Below are 16,064 nucleotides of genomic sequence, written 5' to 3'. Positions count from 1 at the left end.
AAATGAACGGGATAGAAGGACAATAATAAATAAATAAATAAATAAATAAGATAAAAGACAATAATAAATAAATAAGTAGGGTAAAGGACAAAGGTAAAAAAAAAAAAAAAAAAAAAAAAACAACAACACAAACAACCTTGTGGACAGGAGGATAATAAAATGACGGAGGAGCTACAAGGAGCTTTAGCAGGATCTCCTGAGTCTGACAGAGCCCCGAAATGGTTACAAGCTTTGCTGGATAATCAAAATCAGCAGACTAAGCAGCTGCAAATGATGCTTAACCCTGTCCTCACACACATAACAAGGGGAGACCCAGCTGCACAGCAAGTCACACCACCTCTTGCTGTTCATGGTGAAAAAGGGGATGAAGTTGCACCACATCATACCCGGGATAGGCGTATGCCAGAGTCTAGTGCTGCACCTTCAGTTTCTTGGGAGATGCCTGTGAGACCAAGAGATTATGTTGGGGGCCCCTTTGCTGCCGAGCTGGATGTAATTTCCAGACAGGCTCGCAACTCTGGCCCAAACAGGAGGGGTGTCAATCCTGAACCTGAACCTAGCAGACAGAGAAGCAGTAGAGACCCTGAGCAGGAAGCCCAGCACTCGTTTTCCTACCAGGAGGGGCAGAGGGTGAATAGCTCTGGCTACAACAGTCGGTACACTCTGCAGGAAGTGCATCGGCCTAAACTTGCCACCTTTGATGGAAATGATGACTGGGACTCATTTCTGTTGCCATTTGAGCGCCTGGCCAGGAAGTATGGGTGGAGTACCGCAGAGAGAATAGACAGACTGCATGACTGCTTACGGGGAGCTGCAATACGCTATGTCTGTTCGCTGCCAGAACGCACCAGGGAGGATTATGTTCTCTTAGTTGAACAGCTCACTCAGCGTTTTGGAAAGAGGGATCCGCCTACCACAGTAAGGAGGAGGCTAGGAGAGCTTCGGCAAAGTAGAGAGACATCAGCTGAGTTTGCAGAAGAGGTGCGGCGCCTTGTCACACTTGCATACCCAGGGGTGGATCTCGAGCTGCAGGATCAACTGGCAACCGATGCCTTCCTCAAGGGTCTGAGAAATCAAAAGGTGGCTTATGAAGTTATGAACCGAGATCCGTGCTCCCTGGCAGAGGCCCAAAAATGGGTGGAAGCCCACGAACATAACTTCAAAGCTACTATGGGACGTGAAACTGAAATGAAGAGCCGGGCGAGGCGCGTTTCCTGGGCTGAAGATGGGGACATCTGTGAGAGCTTCACTGCTACTTCTTGTAGGGTGCAGACCCCCCAGTATGTAACCACTGATCAGTTTGCTGAGCTGGCGGACCAAGTCAAGGCCCTCGTTCACTCAGTAGGGGGCCTAAAGTTGCAGTTTGACCAATTTCAGTCTACATATACAGAGCGCCAGCAAACTAGAGCAAAAATACAAGATTCCCTACCATCAGAGAGGAAGCCAAACCAGCCTCACATGCAGTCCAGTCGAACACGCAACCAGTCACCAAGTCCAAATCGTGATACAGTTGGCCCATGTTTTAAGTGTGGGGATAAAGGACATTTCCGAAGGGACTGCCCAAGGTCACTGAGCCCAACAGTTGCACTTAGGCATGGTGATAGGGATCCAACTTCAGATCATCAGCTACGAGGGCTGCAGATCAGCAGCACCAGCAACAAAGGGGAGAGTCTGCAAATTCCTGTGACTGTAAATGGCACTCCAACACAGGCGGTGGTGGACACTGGAGCTCAAACAACTGTAATCTCAGAGGAGCTGTATAGGATTCTTTTCGGAGGTGATCCAACAAGCCTACGTAATACTTACCTCCTGAATGCAGGAGTTGGAGATGGTATGGAGGCAAGGAGTGGACTAAACATCACATTCGGGATTGCATCCAAAACAATCAAGTGGAACGTGTATGTAGCACCTATACGTGATTCTGTCCTGCTAGGCTTGGATCTGATGAAGTCACATGATGTTGTCATCCACACCCGTGGCAAAGTTTTTATTGGGAACGAACTGGTACCTTCCAAAATAGTAAGAGAGGGCAGGTCAGACTATTGTGTTGCCCGGGTGACCCTAGGGGAGCCCACCACCATACCACCTGCCTCTGAATGTGTGGTGTGGGGCGAAGTAGACGACCCAAGACCAGGTGTTCCAGCTGTGTTAGAACCTTTGAACATTACAGAAGCTGTAGCCTCTGGAAGCGTAGCCACCACTATGGAGGAACGAGTGCTCGTCAGGTTATGCAACTTCTCCACTAGCAAAGCATCCCTGTCGAAGGGGACCTGCCTTGGCGTCCTAGTCGAGGTTTATCCTGAGGAGCCACTCTCTTTGCCGGGGCAAAGCCCAGTGCCCAGCGTAGAGAGGGAGTCAGGAGGTGCGCTGGTGGTTGGAAGGGTGACGACAATCTCCGACTTACCTGAACACCTCCACGACCTGGTTGGTGCTGCTTCTGAGGCGCTGAATGAGGAGCAACAGCAACGTCTCCTCCAGTTACTGTTAACTTACCAATCCATCTTCGCCAAGGATGATACCGACCTGGGCTACCTTTCTGCTGTCACCCACAAAATAGACACAGGATCAGCCAAACCTGTGCGCCAGCCAATGAGAAGGACACCTCTTGGATTCCAATGTGAAGAGGAGAAGCATCTTAGAGCCATGCTTGAAGCAGGCGTCGTTACGCCCTCCTCATCAGAGTGGGCCTCTCCGGTCGTCCTAGTACGAAAAAAGGATGGGGGCGTACGGTGGTGTGTGGATTACCGCTGTCTAAACAACCTGACGGTCAAGGATGCGTATCCTTTGCCCAAGATTGAGGAATGCCTTGATGTTCTTGGGGGTGCTACTATGTTTTCAACACTTGACCTCCAGTCTGGCTACTGGCAGATAGTGGTAGATGATGGAGACCGTGAGAAGACGGCTTTTCTCACCAAATGGGGGCTATATGAGTACACCCGTATGCCGTTTGGGCTCTGCAATGCTCCAGGCACATTCCAAAGGGCGATGGAGCTCGTCCTTAGAGGACTTCAGTGGGACGCCTTGCTGATCTACCTTGATGATGTAATCGTCCTCGGTAGGGGGGTGGAGGAGAGCCTGAGCCGGCTTGCACAGGTCTTCCAGCGGTTCCACAGCTATGGACTGAAACTGAAGCCATCCAAGTGCCACTTGCTTCAGGAGGAAGTCCTCTTCCTAGGCCACGTTGTGAGTGGCGACGGAATCCGCCCAAACCCCACTCTGGTCAAGGATGTACAGATCTGGGAGCCCCCCAGCAACCTGCGAGAGCTCCAAGCCTTTCTTGGGTTATGTAATTACTATCGTAAGTTTGTCCCAGCCTTTGCAGAACTGGCGAGCCCACTCCACAACCTGCTAAAGAAGGGTGCTACATTCCTGTGGGCGGATGAGCACCAGCATGCTTTCACACAACTAAAGCAAAAACTAACGACTGCACCAGTACTGGGCTACCCCATTGTTGGAGGCGAGTACATTCTTGACACTGACGCATCAAGCCACAGTATTGGAGCAGTCCTGTCACAACTACAGTGGGGAGAGGAGCGGGTTCTGGCATATGCCAGTAGCCAACTCACACCAGCTCAGCAGAGGTACTGCGTCACCAGACGGGAGTTACTTGCTGTTGTTCGTTACACCCGCCAATTCCGCCACTACCTACTGGGCAGAAAGTTCCTGTTGCGAACAGATCATGGCAGTCTCACCTGGCTCTTCCGGTTCAAATACCCCGAAGGCCAGTTGGCTCGCTGGCTGGAGGAGTTGAGCCAGTATGATTTCCACATCGAGCACAGAGAAGGCCGCAAACACTGTAATGCTGATGCTTTGTCGAGGCGAACAGAAGGAGGCCTGTATCAGTGTGACTGTTATCAAGCTGGAAAGAACTCGTCAGACCTTCCATGCCAAGGATGCAAGTACTGTCAAAGGCTTCATGAGCAGTGGACAAGGTTTGAGGATGATGTCGATGATGTGGTGCCGCTGGCGGTGAGATGTGTCCAGTCTGGCGGTGAGACCGCTGGTGACAACATTCAATCGTTGGAAGCAAGCCAAGTGTCTGAACCTATGCCAGAGACTCCAGTCATTAACTGGCTCCACTCAGTCAGCTCTGAAGAGTTGGCCAGACTCCAGAAAGCTGACCCTGTCCTCTCTACCCTCCACATGTGGAAAGAGTCGGGAACGCTCCCTACAAAAGATCAGGTGATGCTTGAGAGCCCTGCAGTGAGAAAGTTCTGGCTCTGTTGGCCTCAGGTTGTGTTGCAGGGAGGAGTTTTACATTATTCCTGGGACAGGGTAGGAGCTCAACATTCAGTCTTGCTACTGCTCATCCCTGTTTCCATGCAAGAAGAGGTCCTACAGGCTTGTCACAGCCCTCCCTATTCTGGTCACCTTGGGGAAGTGAAAACTCTCGAGCGCCTACGTCAGAGCTACCACTGGTATGGAATGAGTGAGGATGTGCGTCTGTTCGTAAGGAGATGCCAACATTGCAGTGCACGCAAAGCCCCAGGGCCGCTGAAACGAGCGAAGCTACAAAGCTATCAGGCTGGAGCACCCCTCGACCGTCTCCACTTAGACATCCTTGGTCCCTTTCCAGTATCCAGCTCTGGGAATAAGTACATTCTGGTCATAATTGACCAGTTCACACGATGGGTCGAAGCCTTTCCCGTCCCTGACCAAGGGGCAGAGACCACAGCTAGGAAGCTTGTGTACGAGTTTGTTGCTCGATTTGGAGGCCCCCTTGAGTTGCACACTGACCAGGGCCGCAATTTTGAAAGCTCCCTGTTCCAAAGTGTATGCAAGCTTCTGCAGATCACCAAGACCAGAACCACCCCGTACCATCCGGCATCTAACGGACAGGTGGAGCGGTTCAACAGAACCTTACTCCAGATGATCCGATGTTATGTAGACCAAAACCAAAAGAACTGGGATGAGCACCTCCCGTTGCTCACCTCAGCCTACCGCAGTTCCCGGCATGCAGTCACTGGGTTCACGCCTAATCGGCTTATGTTCGGCCGAGAGGTTCACCAACCCCAGGATATCCAGTTGGGAGCTGCAGAACTCAAATCTTCCCGAATGGAGGTGACTGATTTCCTCTACAACCTGGAAGAGGGACTCAAGGAGGCACAGAACACAGCCAGGGAACACCTCCGCACTGCACAGGAACGACAGAAGAAGGTGTACGATGTTCGAGCACGAGAGTGCACCTACAACATTGGTGACTTGGTGTATGTGAGGGATGACACCAAAAGGAAAGGACTAAGCCCCAAGCTCCAAGCACCTTGGAAGGGCCCCTTCATCATTTCTGCACGCCGGGGTCCTGTCCTATATGAGATTCAAGGGTTGAAACGCAGCCAGATAATGCATCACAATCGGCTGAAACCTTATGATGGTGAAGTGGTTCCTGTGTGGGTTGGACGACGAAGGAGCCAAGTGCTACAGCAGCGCCAGGGCCTAGCTATACAGATGGCTGAAGAGGGTGCCCCGTTGGTGCCAGAGCTGCCGTTACAAGAGAGCAATGGTGACAACCTAGTGGAGAAAGGAGTTTCTAAGGAGTCATGTGATCAAGAGAGAGCACCTCACCTGGAAGCCTTGGGATGTGAGCCAAAGGAAAGACCAGGGCTCCAAGGCTTCCCAGGAAAGACCGTTAAGACGTCCAGCGGACGTGTAGTTCAGAAACCGGAGAGGTTCCGGAATTAGTTCTAACAGGTGGACTGTTAAGTGAATTTGTGAATTTAAGTGAGTTTGTATGTCTTTTGAGTTAGTGCTCATTATATATAAAATAAAAAATTAAAAAAAAAAAAATAGAAAAAAATTTGAACTTGAAGAAATTGCAGAAGCAAAGAATGTGTATACTGCCATCGAGTTATGTTCACTAATTGGTTCACTAATAGGTTCATTGTATTTGTACTTCACTTGTACTGAAGGGACTCAGTGCTCCTGGAGGGGGGTAGTGTAAGAGTTCACATTTGAGGAATTAGTTCCCTCCTCTCTCTTTGTTGATGTGTGTGTAGCGCATGTAGGATGCGATCGGTTAGAAATGGTTGCCATGGTAATTAATAAAAACAGACGGCGCTCACGGCTCATCGCATGGACAGTGCAAACTGCTGTTCTGTGCCCGAGCTAGAGCCCGTACATCTGACAATCTGTTCGTGTTGCTGTAATGTTAAATGTTCTGTATTGACCTGCCGAGATTTCAGTAAAAACAGTAAACTTTAGATTCCTTGTCGTGCGAAGTTTTTCCACTCACGTCATCCACACAAGTGCCGCAGCTCACATACGGAGGAGCACAAGCACGACAATATATCACCAGACCGACCAGGAACTGAGCGTGTTATTTCGTTTAATAAACGTCTCTTGACATTACACCCATCTGTGCTTCAGCGCCAGTGTAAAGTCACACAAACAGGATGAAGGGGCAGAGTTTGTCCTCATGGTGTCATTCTCAGGTCAGCCATAGTATCAGCAGTAAAATACACTGAGCCACGCACACAGGATTAAAGTTCGGGTTTGAGCGGGAAATATATATTCGGAGGGGTAAGTGGCTGCACTCTGTTTCAGTTATTTTATTGACTACTGTTTGAAATATGACCTGTTGTGACTTTCTAACTGTTCTAAGTGTTAAAAGTGCAACGTGAATAAATTAAGTGAGCAACAGTAGTGTTCCTACCAAATTAGGCAAAGCAGCGGTTAATTGAAAGTGAAAGTAGGTTTAGGCTAGTATACAGAGAAGTAGTTGACAGTCAGCCTAGGAAAAACTAAATCTTTCTGTTAAACATTTCGCATTTTTCTGCTTTAAAATGAAGGAGTAACACCCATAGTTTTCCGAATCAGTTAAATAGAACTAGCGATGGTTTGCAGTTAATTTAAAATGACGGAACATTTTTTGTGACGTCTCAGTGATGTCTGTCCTTATGTTTATACGATTGCATTATCAAAAGTCTTGTCTTGAGTTAAATAAAAAGTGGAATATTTTACCTGACAAATTAAACACACAATGTTTCATGCAAAAACAAACATGTTATGCTAGGAAGATGGAGGCCTTTCCCGAGTCGCTCGAATATCGCCTCCTCGAGGCTTATCATAGCAGAAGAAGGTCAAGGTCAAACGTAAAACGACCTGTCGTCCTGCAGTGTGACGGACTTGGTGCATCTCGTAACGAGGTAAGACGAGCCAGTGTGTAAGGGACCCACCACCTGTACTCCTGTCCACCTGTTATAAATGTAATTTGCATTAACAATATCTGTGTTTCTGTGTAAGGAAGAACCATGTGTATGACGTGGTAGTCGTGGTAATAAAAAAAAACACTGTCAAAGTTGCACGTCACTTACAGTGGCGGAGCCAACGGGGGGAGGGGGGGGGTGGCAATTGCCACCCCCAACAGAGTCCTTGCCACCCCACTGGAAATGGTCATTTTAAGAGAAAGGATGGTTTTCCTTTCGTTCATTATTTGTATATGGATCCCTCTGATAAAGCCTTGGTCACTCTTTGGCCACCCCTTGAAAAAAAGTCTAGCTCCGCCACTGGTCACGTATAAACACATCAAACGTAATTTCTCATAAAGTTTATAAAGTTATATCAGATATGCTGATTAACTTGTGATTGGCAAACCATAATCAGCATTCCGAACTGTCTTAAGTTTCAAGAACACCAATACTATCCAAATACTATAGTATATTATATTAATATACAATATTTTAATATTATATTATAATAATTTCTAATAGTATAAATACAAATTATTAATAACAATATTTGGAATTATACTTTTAAATTAGGTTAAAACAAGAGTCAGTAACTATTTTCTCTGATGGCCGAACTTACCCCATCAGATCAAGTTACCCCTATAACATGGGACAAATTGAGCCACAGCACAACTTTTTTGGGACTGTGTGTTTTGTTATTTATTTTAGTTAGGGGCACTGCTGTGGTTTTAATTGATGGCACACATCATGAAGTTGTGCTGTGTGCAGTTGGACCATTCCTGTGTCATATTCCCTTGTCTATAGGTCGACTCAAGTAAAAAACGGACATTCGTACTCCAGTGTTTAAGAATACCTGGACCTGCACCAATAATTGTGCAGTCTTCTTCAGCTTCTGTGGACACAGGTGATTCGGATTTCCAATAAAGACCACCTAAATGCTGCGTTAGATAAAGTACCTTTATGCCTCAGATGAAACACAATTTTGTGTTTAAAACAGCAGGTGAATTTGCAGAGGTGGCAGACAAGCTGACTTGCATTGTAGACAGCGCACCTCTTGCTCCAACACCTCTTGCTGTAGAGGACAGTGATGGTAGGAAACTAAACGCAACATCCAGCTGATTATTTCTGAGAAAGTAAATCTGTGAAGGGGATGTTTGTTTACATGGTCTTCCTTTCTGAATTCAGATGTCATCAAGAGGCTTGTTGAGTTATTGAAAGAATCTGGCGACAAGTTGAACGAGGAGGTAATTACACTAGCCGTCTAACCCTACAGATCGATGGCGTTCTCTTACCTGCTGTTATTTTCTGCTAACTCTGGATGCCCGTCTCTGTCCTCTGTGGCTCCCTCTGTCTCAGATCCTGAGAGATCGTGAGCTCTCGGGTTTTCTCGAGAAGTCATTCTCTTACAGTCTGTTCGAGAGTCTGGCTTCGGCTTTCATCCGTGCCGTGGTGCCCAAGAGTAGTGAGGCTAAGGTGGCAAGTGAGAATAAAACTCGGATTGCCTGGACCTTTGAGATGACCAGCAGGTTGGGGGCTCTGGAGCTGCAGCCCATGAACAAAAGTATGGGCTTCGGAGCACGGTACCTGCACCAGCATTTTGCACCATGGATTCAGCAGCATGGCGGATGGGTAAGGACACATCACGTGACTCCACCCTCAGTGAGGCGGGCAGTCGATCTACCCTTTAGCCAGAGGCTGTGTGCAGAGTATTACAGTTTTAAATACTCTATGCTTTGTAAGTTCAACAGCATATAAAGGAAACGTATGGGAGTAAGGATCATTGTATTATTATCATTATACAATTATGACATTTGAGTCTTTTTGAGACATAATTCAGTCTTTCTTTCTGTGCAGGAGAAAGTCTTTAATGATGATGAGAGCGATGAGGAAATCCAGTAAAGAGGGATGTTATCCCACAAGCTTTTTAAAAAAATCTACAGAATTGTCTTTTAGGTTCAACTGGTCTGAGTGAACTAGTATGACAACTTTGTCCTTATTTTGTCCTTATATTAATAGTTTTTTTCTGGAACTGTGATTTTTCTACTCATAAAGATATGACTGACATTTTTGTGTATATATATATTGTCCATTTATACAAAAGATAAAACAATTAAAATTTAGCCCACACAAATGTGAACACATATGCCAGTTAATCAGCAAGAACTCCACTGACAAAATCGCTAAAATCATTCAGACATTTACTGGACACCCTTACACATAAACCAGTTAAAATATAATACTTTATTGACCAAGAATATATGTACTGATATATGCCACGAAGGAAGAGAGCACTATTCAGACCACACAACTGTGAAGACTCACTCTGCATCTTGGGGATTCAATCCACAAATATCCCACACTAATTTTGAAGTTATGATTAATTTATGCAGCATATGTAAACATTAACAATCACTTTAGCCCAAGTACAGAAACTCCAGGTATTAATAAAATACTTATTCATTTATAATTACTCTACAGCAAGCAGGACATGCCAGAGGTGCAGGCACACAGAGGTGTTTGGTGTTGGTGAATGATACATGAACTTGGCAAGAATACTGAAAAAGTCCCCTAGTTCTCATCAACAATACGTGATGATTCAATTCAGTATCTGATTATGCATTAAGAAACAAATTAAGATTTCAATATGAATGAATGTGAATAGATCAATATTGATTACATCCCCTTTACACTGATGGAGACTAAAGTCTGTATTTCTGCGTGAACCAGAGAGTGCACAGATTTGTCTAGACTAGAGTGAGGCCTTACCATCTGGATTCATCCCATTCAGACTTCCTGTCTGCTAGGGCGTAATGAAGTTGAACATAATGGTCAGGCTATTTCAGCAACTGGAGGCAATTGGGTTATAGAATACTATACTATCAGCTATCACAGATGGATGCAGACGTGCAGCCTACCATCTCTGTAACACTGGGTGCATAATGAGACTAGTCTGGCAAGGGCACGAGGACGCCAGACCTTAACACTGAACTGGGACTCTGTTAAGGCAGCACTGAGAAGTTCACCACGAGCCACTTATATTTATTTTAGGGCATTTTCAGTTAACAACAACGTCAAAGCTTTGGGCAGAATTCATCAGAGCTATAAGTATTTGTGTAGACTGAATTCTGAGTGGTTCTAAATGCCAAGGTACTTGTTCATTTTGCCCAAGGCATCACATACTGTGTTGAGGTCGCTGCGAAGGTCGTGCACCACATTCTCGACGCTCCTGGTGTCCTTCAGGAGATCGATGCTCTGGGTGTAGGGGTTATAGTAAACAGAGAAGGGCCTCTTGATCGTTTTGGCAAATTCCCTGTACAGGAAAACCACATTGTTATGTTTTAAACTTTATATCATCACAAATGTACACTGAAAAAAATTAAGCATTGGCTCAATGTAATAAAATTGAATTAATCAATCACACAAATTTTTTTTCATTGAATCAATCCAAAAAACAATTCATTTAGTCATGAATTAAGTTTTTTGGATTGAGTCAATGAAAAAAAATTCGTGTGATTGATTAATTAAATTTTATTACATTGAGCCAATGCTTTATTTTTTTCAGTGTATATTCACATGATTGTGAACGGGAATAATAGATATGTATAAATTTGTGAATGATGAAACGTGTGTTTTCAGATAAATGTGACCGTGTGGATAATTTACAATATGACGGTCTGTACGATTTTACCTCATCTTCTCCTTGGCCTCTTCAAAACTTTCAGAGACAAAATAAACATCTTGGAAGGTGGTGATGAGACACTCTTGGTAGCATGTGGTCCTGGGGTCGAACGGCTTCACAAACGCTTTGTCTGATAATGCGTGCTGTGGATTCACAAAGGCTAGTTACAGAATGAAGTATTGAAGTATGAAACAGTAGAGCCTTTGCTGCAATCACTGTGAGGAGCGAAGAGTCTCACCCGCAGTTCTCCAATGGAAGACAACAGTCCGGCTCCATAGGCTCTGAGTTGACCATCTTGTTTACACAGGCCAAACTCGATGGTGAAGAAATAGCACTGACCATAGTAAAAAGACAAAATGAAAGCCACACAGATGATGGCACATGATGCAGTGATGTGTAGTACTCAGGTTTTCCAGAGAAAGATTATATTTTAGACAGAGGTCCTTAATCTAAAGGCTTGTCTCTACTTGCAGAGCTGATGAATGACCTCCGTCCGAAACAGGCTATTTCTCTGGAAACTGCGTGTTCTTCCCTGCAATATTCAGCCCTGAGAAATTCTTACTGTAGCCAGCTTCTGCACATCTTCATCAGAAGCCCCCAGAGAGGCCAAACCAATCTCCTGAGAGAACTGTGCGAACTTGGGGTCTGCCAGCAAGGGTACATGACCCAGGAGTTCATGACATGTGTCCCTGAGAGTGTCCAACACATCACACATTTTACAAGTCAACGAAAAACACAAACATCATTAATACTGTATATGAGCTTTAAATGATACTGTGTTATATTAAAAAATTGGTATATAGAAACTACCAACCATCTTTAGAAGAACTGGACCATCGTAAAGTTAATGTATGAAACACCAAATGAGGATATGTAGGAAATTCAGTAGGGAATACTCACGGCTCAGGTGTGTATAGTGGGTCGATACTGTGACGCACATACTGTGTGCAGTTAAACACTCGATATGCCAGACCAGCCAGGAAGTCTCTGGGTGAGAGGTATCCTGCCACAGGTCGCACTGTGAACCCTGACCTCTCTGCAAACGTCAGTATCAAATTTTTACATTCAATAAAGGATCTTTAACAAACCCCATGTTAAAAATCATGTTAGAATATATAGTCTATAATGACATTGGGGTGGTTATGACAAGTATCATTTTTTTTGTAGTATGGATATTCAATACATATAGAGATTGGATGTTGTAGAGAAGGGTTTCCAAAGAAACAAGACGTTTCGGATAGAGGTCTTTCATCATCTGAGCAAAAGAAGCTCTTAGATTAGATTAGGGATTAGATTAATGACCACACTTACCTCTTAAGAAGAGAGACACATCCTCTAACTGAGGGATATTGTCCTCCCGATACCCACAATGCTTTGTGAGCAGAGGGAGGTTTTTCATGTACTCGCGGCAGGCGTGGGTGGGATACAGTTTAGTCAGCTCCCGGAACACCACCCCCCAGGTCTTCACCTCCTCTTGTGTATACTCAACACGTGGAATGGGTTGTCCACTGATACATAAAGAGAATGATCTAAGCACATGCATTGGGTTAGATGTAAACTATGTGTGGGCGGATTATTTTAACCTGTCTGTCTTGAGATCAAGTGAGTAAGAAAAACGTTCCTGCATTATTGGCTTTGCCCACAACATTTTAAATAAGTCGGATACTAATTTAAGAATAAAAGACGAGTTACTAACAATTTGTAGTTCATTGCAACCTCCACAAAGTATTTCCTCCTCTGCCGATAAACGTTGTCTTTAAAACCCTACCAGAGACATAAAATATTAGGTTTACTATAATAAAATAATTTTTTTATTAGTATTTTTTATTATTACTGTAATAAAATATGTTTTTCATAAACCACAAAAGTTCAGGCACCGGATGGTCAGCATCCAGCTCCGAGCCATACATGAGCACTCTGTGGGAGCACTGGTCCAGCTCCGAGATCTTCTGAGGGAACCAGGGCACGCCCTCACCGTCTGGGAACCCACCCAAAACACACACACAGTCCAAACAGTTTACAATAAAACACACACACACACACACAGTCCAAAAAGTCTACGATACAAACACACACAGAGCCGAAACGGTCTGCAAGACAAACACCTACAGCCTATAATTAAAACACACACAATCCAGTTTACAAAAAACACAGTCCAGTCCACATTAAAAACAGACACAGTCCAGTCTACAATGAAAACATACCTACAGTCTACAATAAACACAATCCAGTCTAGTTTACAACAAAAACATTCACACAGTCTTCAATAAAAAGTCAGGAGAAGCAGTATCATAACAAATACAATCATTTATTGCACAACTATTGTAAACCTCTGTTCAGTTACAACCAATTATAAGTGTAAGAAAAAACACCGTATGCTTACAAAGCAGTATCTGAAGATGAGCAGCCCTTTGAATTTCCTGATCATTTAACATATTTAGTTTTGACGTAAGCATGTCTGTGTGCATGCTTGTGTGAGACTCACCGGTCTCTGCAGACCAGACGTGCTGAGGTGTGTTGTAGGAAATGATGTTGACGTGATCCTTCAGGTGCTGCACCAGCTCGTTAAACTCCTTCTTCGTGCAGTTACACTCTGCGTAGATTTCCACCTCCGTGGTGACCCGCTTCGACTTACGTGACTCAATGTGGGCCAAGTTCACATGTTTCTCCTACAGTAGCATAAATAAAATTATACCAAAACACTTACTATTATTTGAATTATCATTTGCTCTCATGTGTAATTCAATAATGGACATTATTAATATTACACACTTTCTTTATTTCTCATTTATAGACCACAGAGGTGATCACGAACCTGAAAGAGCCGCAGGGCCTTGACCAAACAGCCCACCTCGTTCTTCAAAGAGAAGATCACTGCGGTTTTCCCCAAGTCATGCATGGAGCTTGTGCTTTCTTTATCTGGTTTCTCTTCTATTCGGCTAAACGATGTCCTACGAAGCTGCATAAAGTGGCACAACTGTCTGAGGATTCATATTCATGTCCTCGTGTTCCATGTGTATGGCAGGAGTACAAATGCTTTTTATAATAAAACTTGGACCATGGAACTTGGAAAATTCGGGAAAACATTACACACAACTACATTTGTCAAACACTTTTACAGGAGCAAATACCTATTTGTGAATATTTGTAAGTATTAGTAATTCAGTATTTCTACATATTACTGAAACAAAGACATCTGACAAATAACAAGTAACTCCTTCCTTTAATTGCAAAAACACAAAGTGCTCTGATCTTTCCATTCCATCAGTCACTCACCCCCCCCCCCCCCCCATCTCCCTCAAATTCTTTTCTGTGTGTTATATGATCTGACCAGTTACTACATGACTCATTTGGAATATGCAAAACATGCAAAGCACCAGAGGATCCATGTGTCCAAGTGTTGGAAAACATGCAAAGCACCAGAGAACCCAGAGGACCCGTGTGTCTAAGTATCGGAACCTCGTATTCCACTTACCATACTGCTTCCAAGGTGCTGCTGATCAAACATGGCCGAGTCCAGAGATAATCCTCGACGTGCCCAGTATTTGCTGGAGAACATCATCATGGAGGGTTGCATCTTTGGCAGCGTCTCCTGGCCTCTCTTCCTCAGCAGCCCCACGGGGGACTTGGGAATCTCGGGGCTCTTGTTTGGATTCTGCGGGTCTGGTGGCAGAGACATGGTGTCTTGAGGCTTGATCTTGCCACAGGTTTCGCTGGACATGGAGGCTGCCCCCTGCGCCTTCTTCTTGTGCACCTCTGTAGACATTGCGGAGTTGGGATATGGAGCTCTACGCTGTACTGACACCTCAGCCGAGAGTGTCAGAACCCTGCTTATATAGTGTGACGAAAGATACTGATAAGACCTCACTCTCTCACACCATGCTGCTAACATGGGCTTCTGAGGGGCTGGTACCTCCTTCGTTAATCAAAGTTATGTTACGTCAGAAGCCTACTGACCATGTAACCTCAGTGTTAATTCACTCAGCTCATATCTGCCAGAGAACAAACTAAACGTATCCTGCTCCATCTTGAGACCAACAGGGTTCAAATGGAGAGCCCACCAAGTACAAATCTATAGTGATGTCGAATCTTTTGAGACATTTCAATAGAATCTTAAATGGGGGGTGTCTAATAGGCCTGAAGATGAGAAATGTACTGTAACCTTGGAAAAAGGTGGCGGTACCAGTATACAACAGGTGATATTTATACAAGTGAACATTAAGAGGAAAGAATTAGCACCCATCGCTACACTGGTTTTAATTTCCACTGTCCATGTACAACAAAGGAGCTAGTGAAGCATTTGGGAGCAGAACACACACTTAGCCAGACATACATACACACCCCTCCGTGCACTCACACATAGCTCAAAGCTTCTGCTGAATGAGCGTGTTTGTTGTAGTGCACAACGCAGCCGCTTCTTTAATGAAAGAGACCTGGAGGCAAGATTAAATTACAGCCCGGAGGAGAGAGCTATCAGTCCCTCCAGAGGCAATTTCCTGTGGAACAGGAAATGAAAGCATTGTGAGCTGGGAGCAGTCGCGGGTGTCTTTGTAGGATGCATCCACCCGTTATGAGCCGATAAAAGATACTTTGGTCCTTCGTCAGGATTCTCTACCCACTTCCTCCCCATCACATCTCAAAATGTCACAGATGGAAATTCTTCCAGCTGTCCAGCACCCTGAAAAGGCACAATTTAAATGCCACTTGGGTTTCCATTTGCTCATCTTAAGAAAACAATTTACTAAAGTTCATTCCAAATGACCTAATATAGGTTTACAATTTACTAGTTAATTTCAAATGACATGTTACCTAATCTGGATTATTTTACAAGGGACCTTTGTATATTTCTGGTTGTATTTTGTCATGTAAAATACATGGAGCATATAAGTACATTTAAAATAAATATTTTTTAAGTTAAGGTTCAGATGTATGTCTGCATACCAATCTTACCCAATACAAAAAAACTGTAAGTATCCTTAGCAAATTACAAAGAAGACCATCGATATGATCATTTACATTGTCACAGATCTGAACCATTACAAATGTATTGTTACAGAAACAGGGTAACTCATAAGGTGACTTGGGCATCAATCATGCTTCCCACTTTCTAAATCTTACTTCCAATTTCTAGACACAAGTTTGAGGAGAAGAGGTTTTAATTAGATCAACGTGTGCATGATTCAGGGGGAAATGCAGGTGGG

At 44.4% G+C, this 16,064-nt stretch overlaps 2 protein-coding genes across 4 annotated transcripts; one reads left to right on the top strand and one right to left on the bottom strand.

Annotated features, from left to right (window-relative positions):
• The first annotated feature begins 5,892 nt into the window (after nucleotides 1–5,892).
• LOC143485081 (apoptosis facilitator Bcl-2-like protein 14) lies at nucleotides 5,893–9,248 on the top strand. 3 transcript variants are annotated; one of them, XM_076984285.1, is made up of 7 exons: nucleotides 5,893–6,516; nucleotides 7,010–7,142; nucleotides 7,989–8,088; nucleotides 8,185–8,274; nucleotides 8,370–8,428; nucleotides 8,541–8,813; nucleotides 9,039–9,248. In XM_076984285.1, exons 2-7 carry the CDS (start codon nucleotides 7,014–7,016, stop codon nucleotides 9,081–9,083), a joined length of 696 nt encoding a protein of 231 aa, XP_076840400.1. In that variant the 5' UTR covers nucleotides 5,893–6,516; nucleotides 7,010–7,013; the 3' UTR covers nucleotides 9,084–9,248. The 3 variants fall into 3 exon arrangements, with proteins under 3 accessions (XP_076840400.1, XP_076840391.1, XP_076840382.1); XM_076984276.1 differs by having other exon boundaries at nucleotides 5,898–6,516; nucleotides 7,014–7,142; nucleotides 8,182–8,274; XM_076984267.1 differs by having other exon boundaries at nucleotides 5,903–6,516; nucleotides 8,182–8,274.
• A 45-nt stretch (nucleotides 9,249–9,293) lies between these two features.
• tph2 (tryptophan hydroxylase 2 (tryptophan 5-monooxygenase)) lies at nucleotides 9,294–14,976 on the bottom strand. Its single transcript, XM_076984256.1, has 11 exons — nucleotides 14,339–14,976; nucleotides 13,679–13,822; nucleotides 13,349–13,532; nucleotides 12,741–12,841; nucleotides 12,560–12,627; nucleotides 12,175–12,371; nucleotides 11,764–11,899; nucleotides 11,426–11,552; nucleotides 11,102–11,197; nucleotides 10,873–11,006; nucleotides 9,294–10,494 (listed from the first exon to the last, which is right to left on the bottom strand). Exons 1-11 carry the CDS (start codon nucleotides 14,753–14,755, stop codon nucleotides 10,320–10,322), a joined length of 1,779 nt encoding a protein of 592 aa, XP_076840371.1. The 5' UTR covers nucleotides 14,756–14,976; the 3' UTR covers nucleotides 9,294–10,319.
• Nucleotides 14,977–16,064: the final 1,088 nt, after the last annotated feature.

The sequence above is a fragment of the Brachyhypopomus gauderio genome, chromosome 2, assembly GCF_052324685.1.
Source record: "Brachyhypopomus gauderio isolate BG-103 chromosome 2, BGAUD_0.2, whole genome shotgun sequence".
NCBI classification, from domain to species: Eukaryota; Metazoa; Chordata; class Actinopteri; order Gymnotiformes; family Hypopomidae; genus Brachyhypopomus; species Brachyhypopomus gauderio.
Note: the sequence above shows the minus strand (reverse complement) of the source record. Positions and strands in the feature narration are given on the sequence as shown.

What these genes read in the sequence shown, in the direction of transcription:
- tph2 (XM_076984256.1), bottom strand. Translation starts at nt 14,755, where the DNA reads ATGTTAGCAGCATGGTGTGAGAGAGTGAGGTCTTATCAGTATCTTTCG. An exon ending in AGGCCCTGCGGCTCTTTCAG is followed by an intron (nt 13,533 to 13,678) that starts GTTCGTGATCAC and finishes ATGCTACTGTAG; the next exon opens with GAGAAACATGTGAACTTGGC. An exon ending in ATGTGCAGAAGCTGGCTACA is followed by an intron (nt 11,198 to 11,425) that starts GTAAGAATTTCT and finishes TACTATGGTCAG; the next exon opens with TGCTATTTCTTCACCATCGA.
- LOC143485081 (XM_076984276.1), top strand. Translation starts at nt 7,014, where the DNA reads ATGGAGGCCTTTCCCGAGTCGCTCGAATATCGCCTCCTCGAGGCTTAT. An exon ending in TTCAGCTTCTGTGGACACAG is followed by an intron (nt 8,089 to 8,181) that starts GTGATTCGGATT and finishes TGTTTAAAACAG; the next exon opens with CAGGTGAATTTGCAGAGGTG. An exon ending in TGCTGTAGAGGACAGTGATG is followed by an intron (nt 8,275 to 8,369) that starts GTAGGAAACTAA and finishes TTCTGAATTCAG; the next exon opens with ATGTCATCAAGAGGCTTGTT.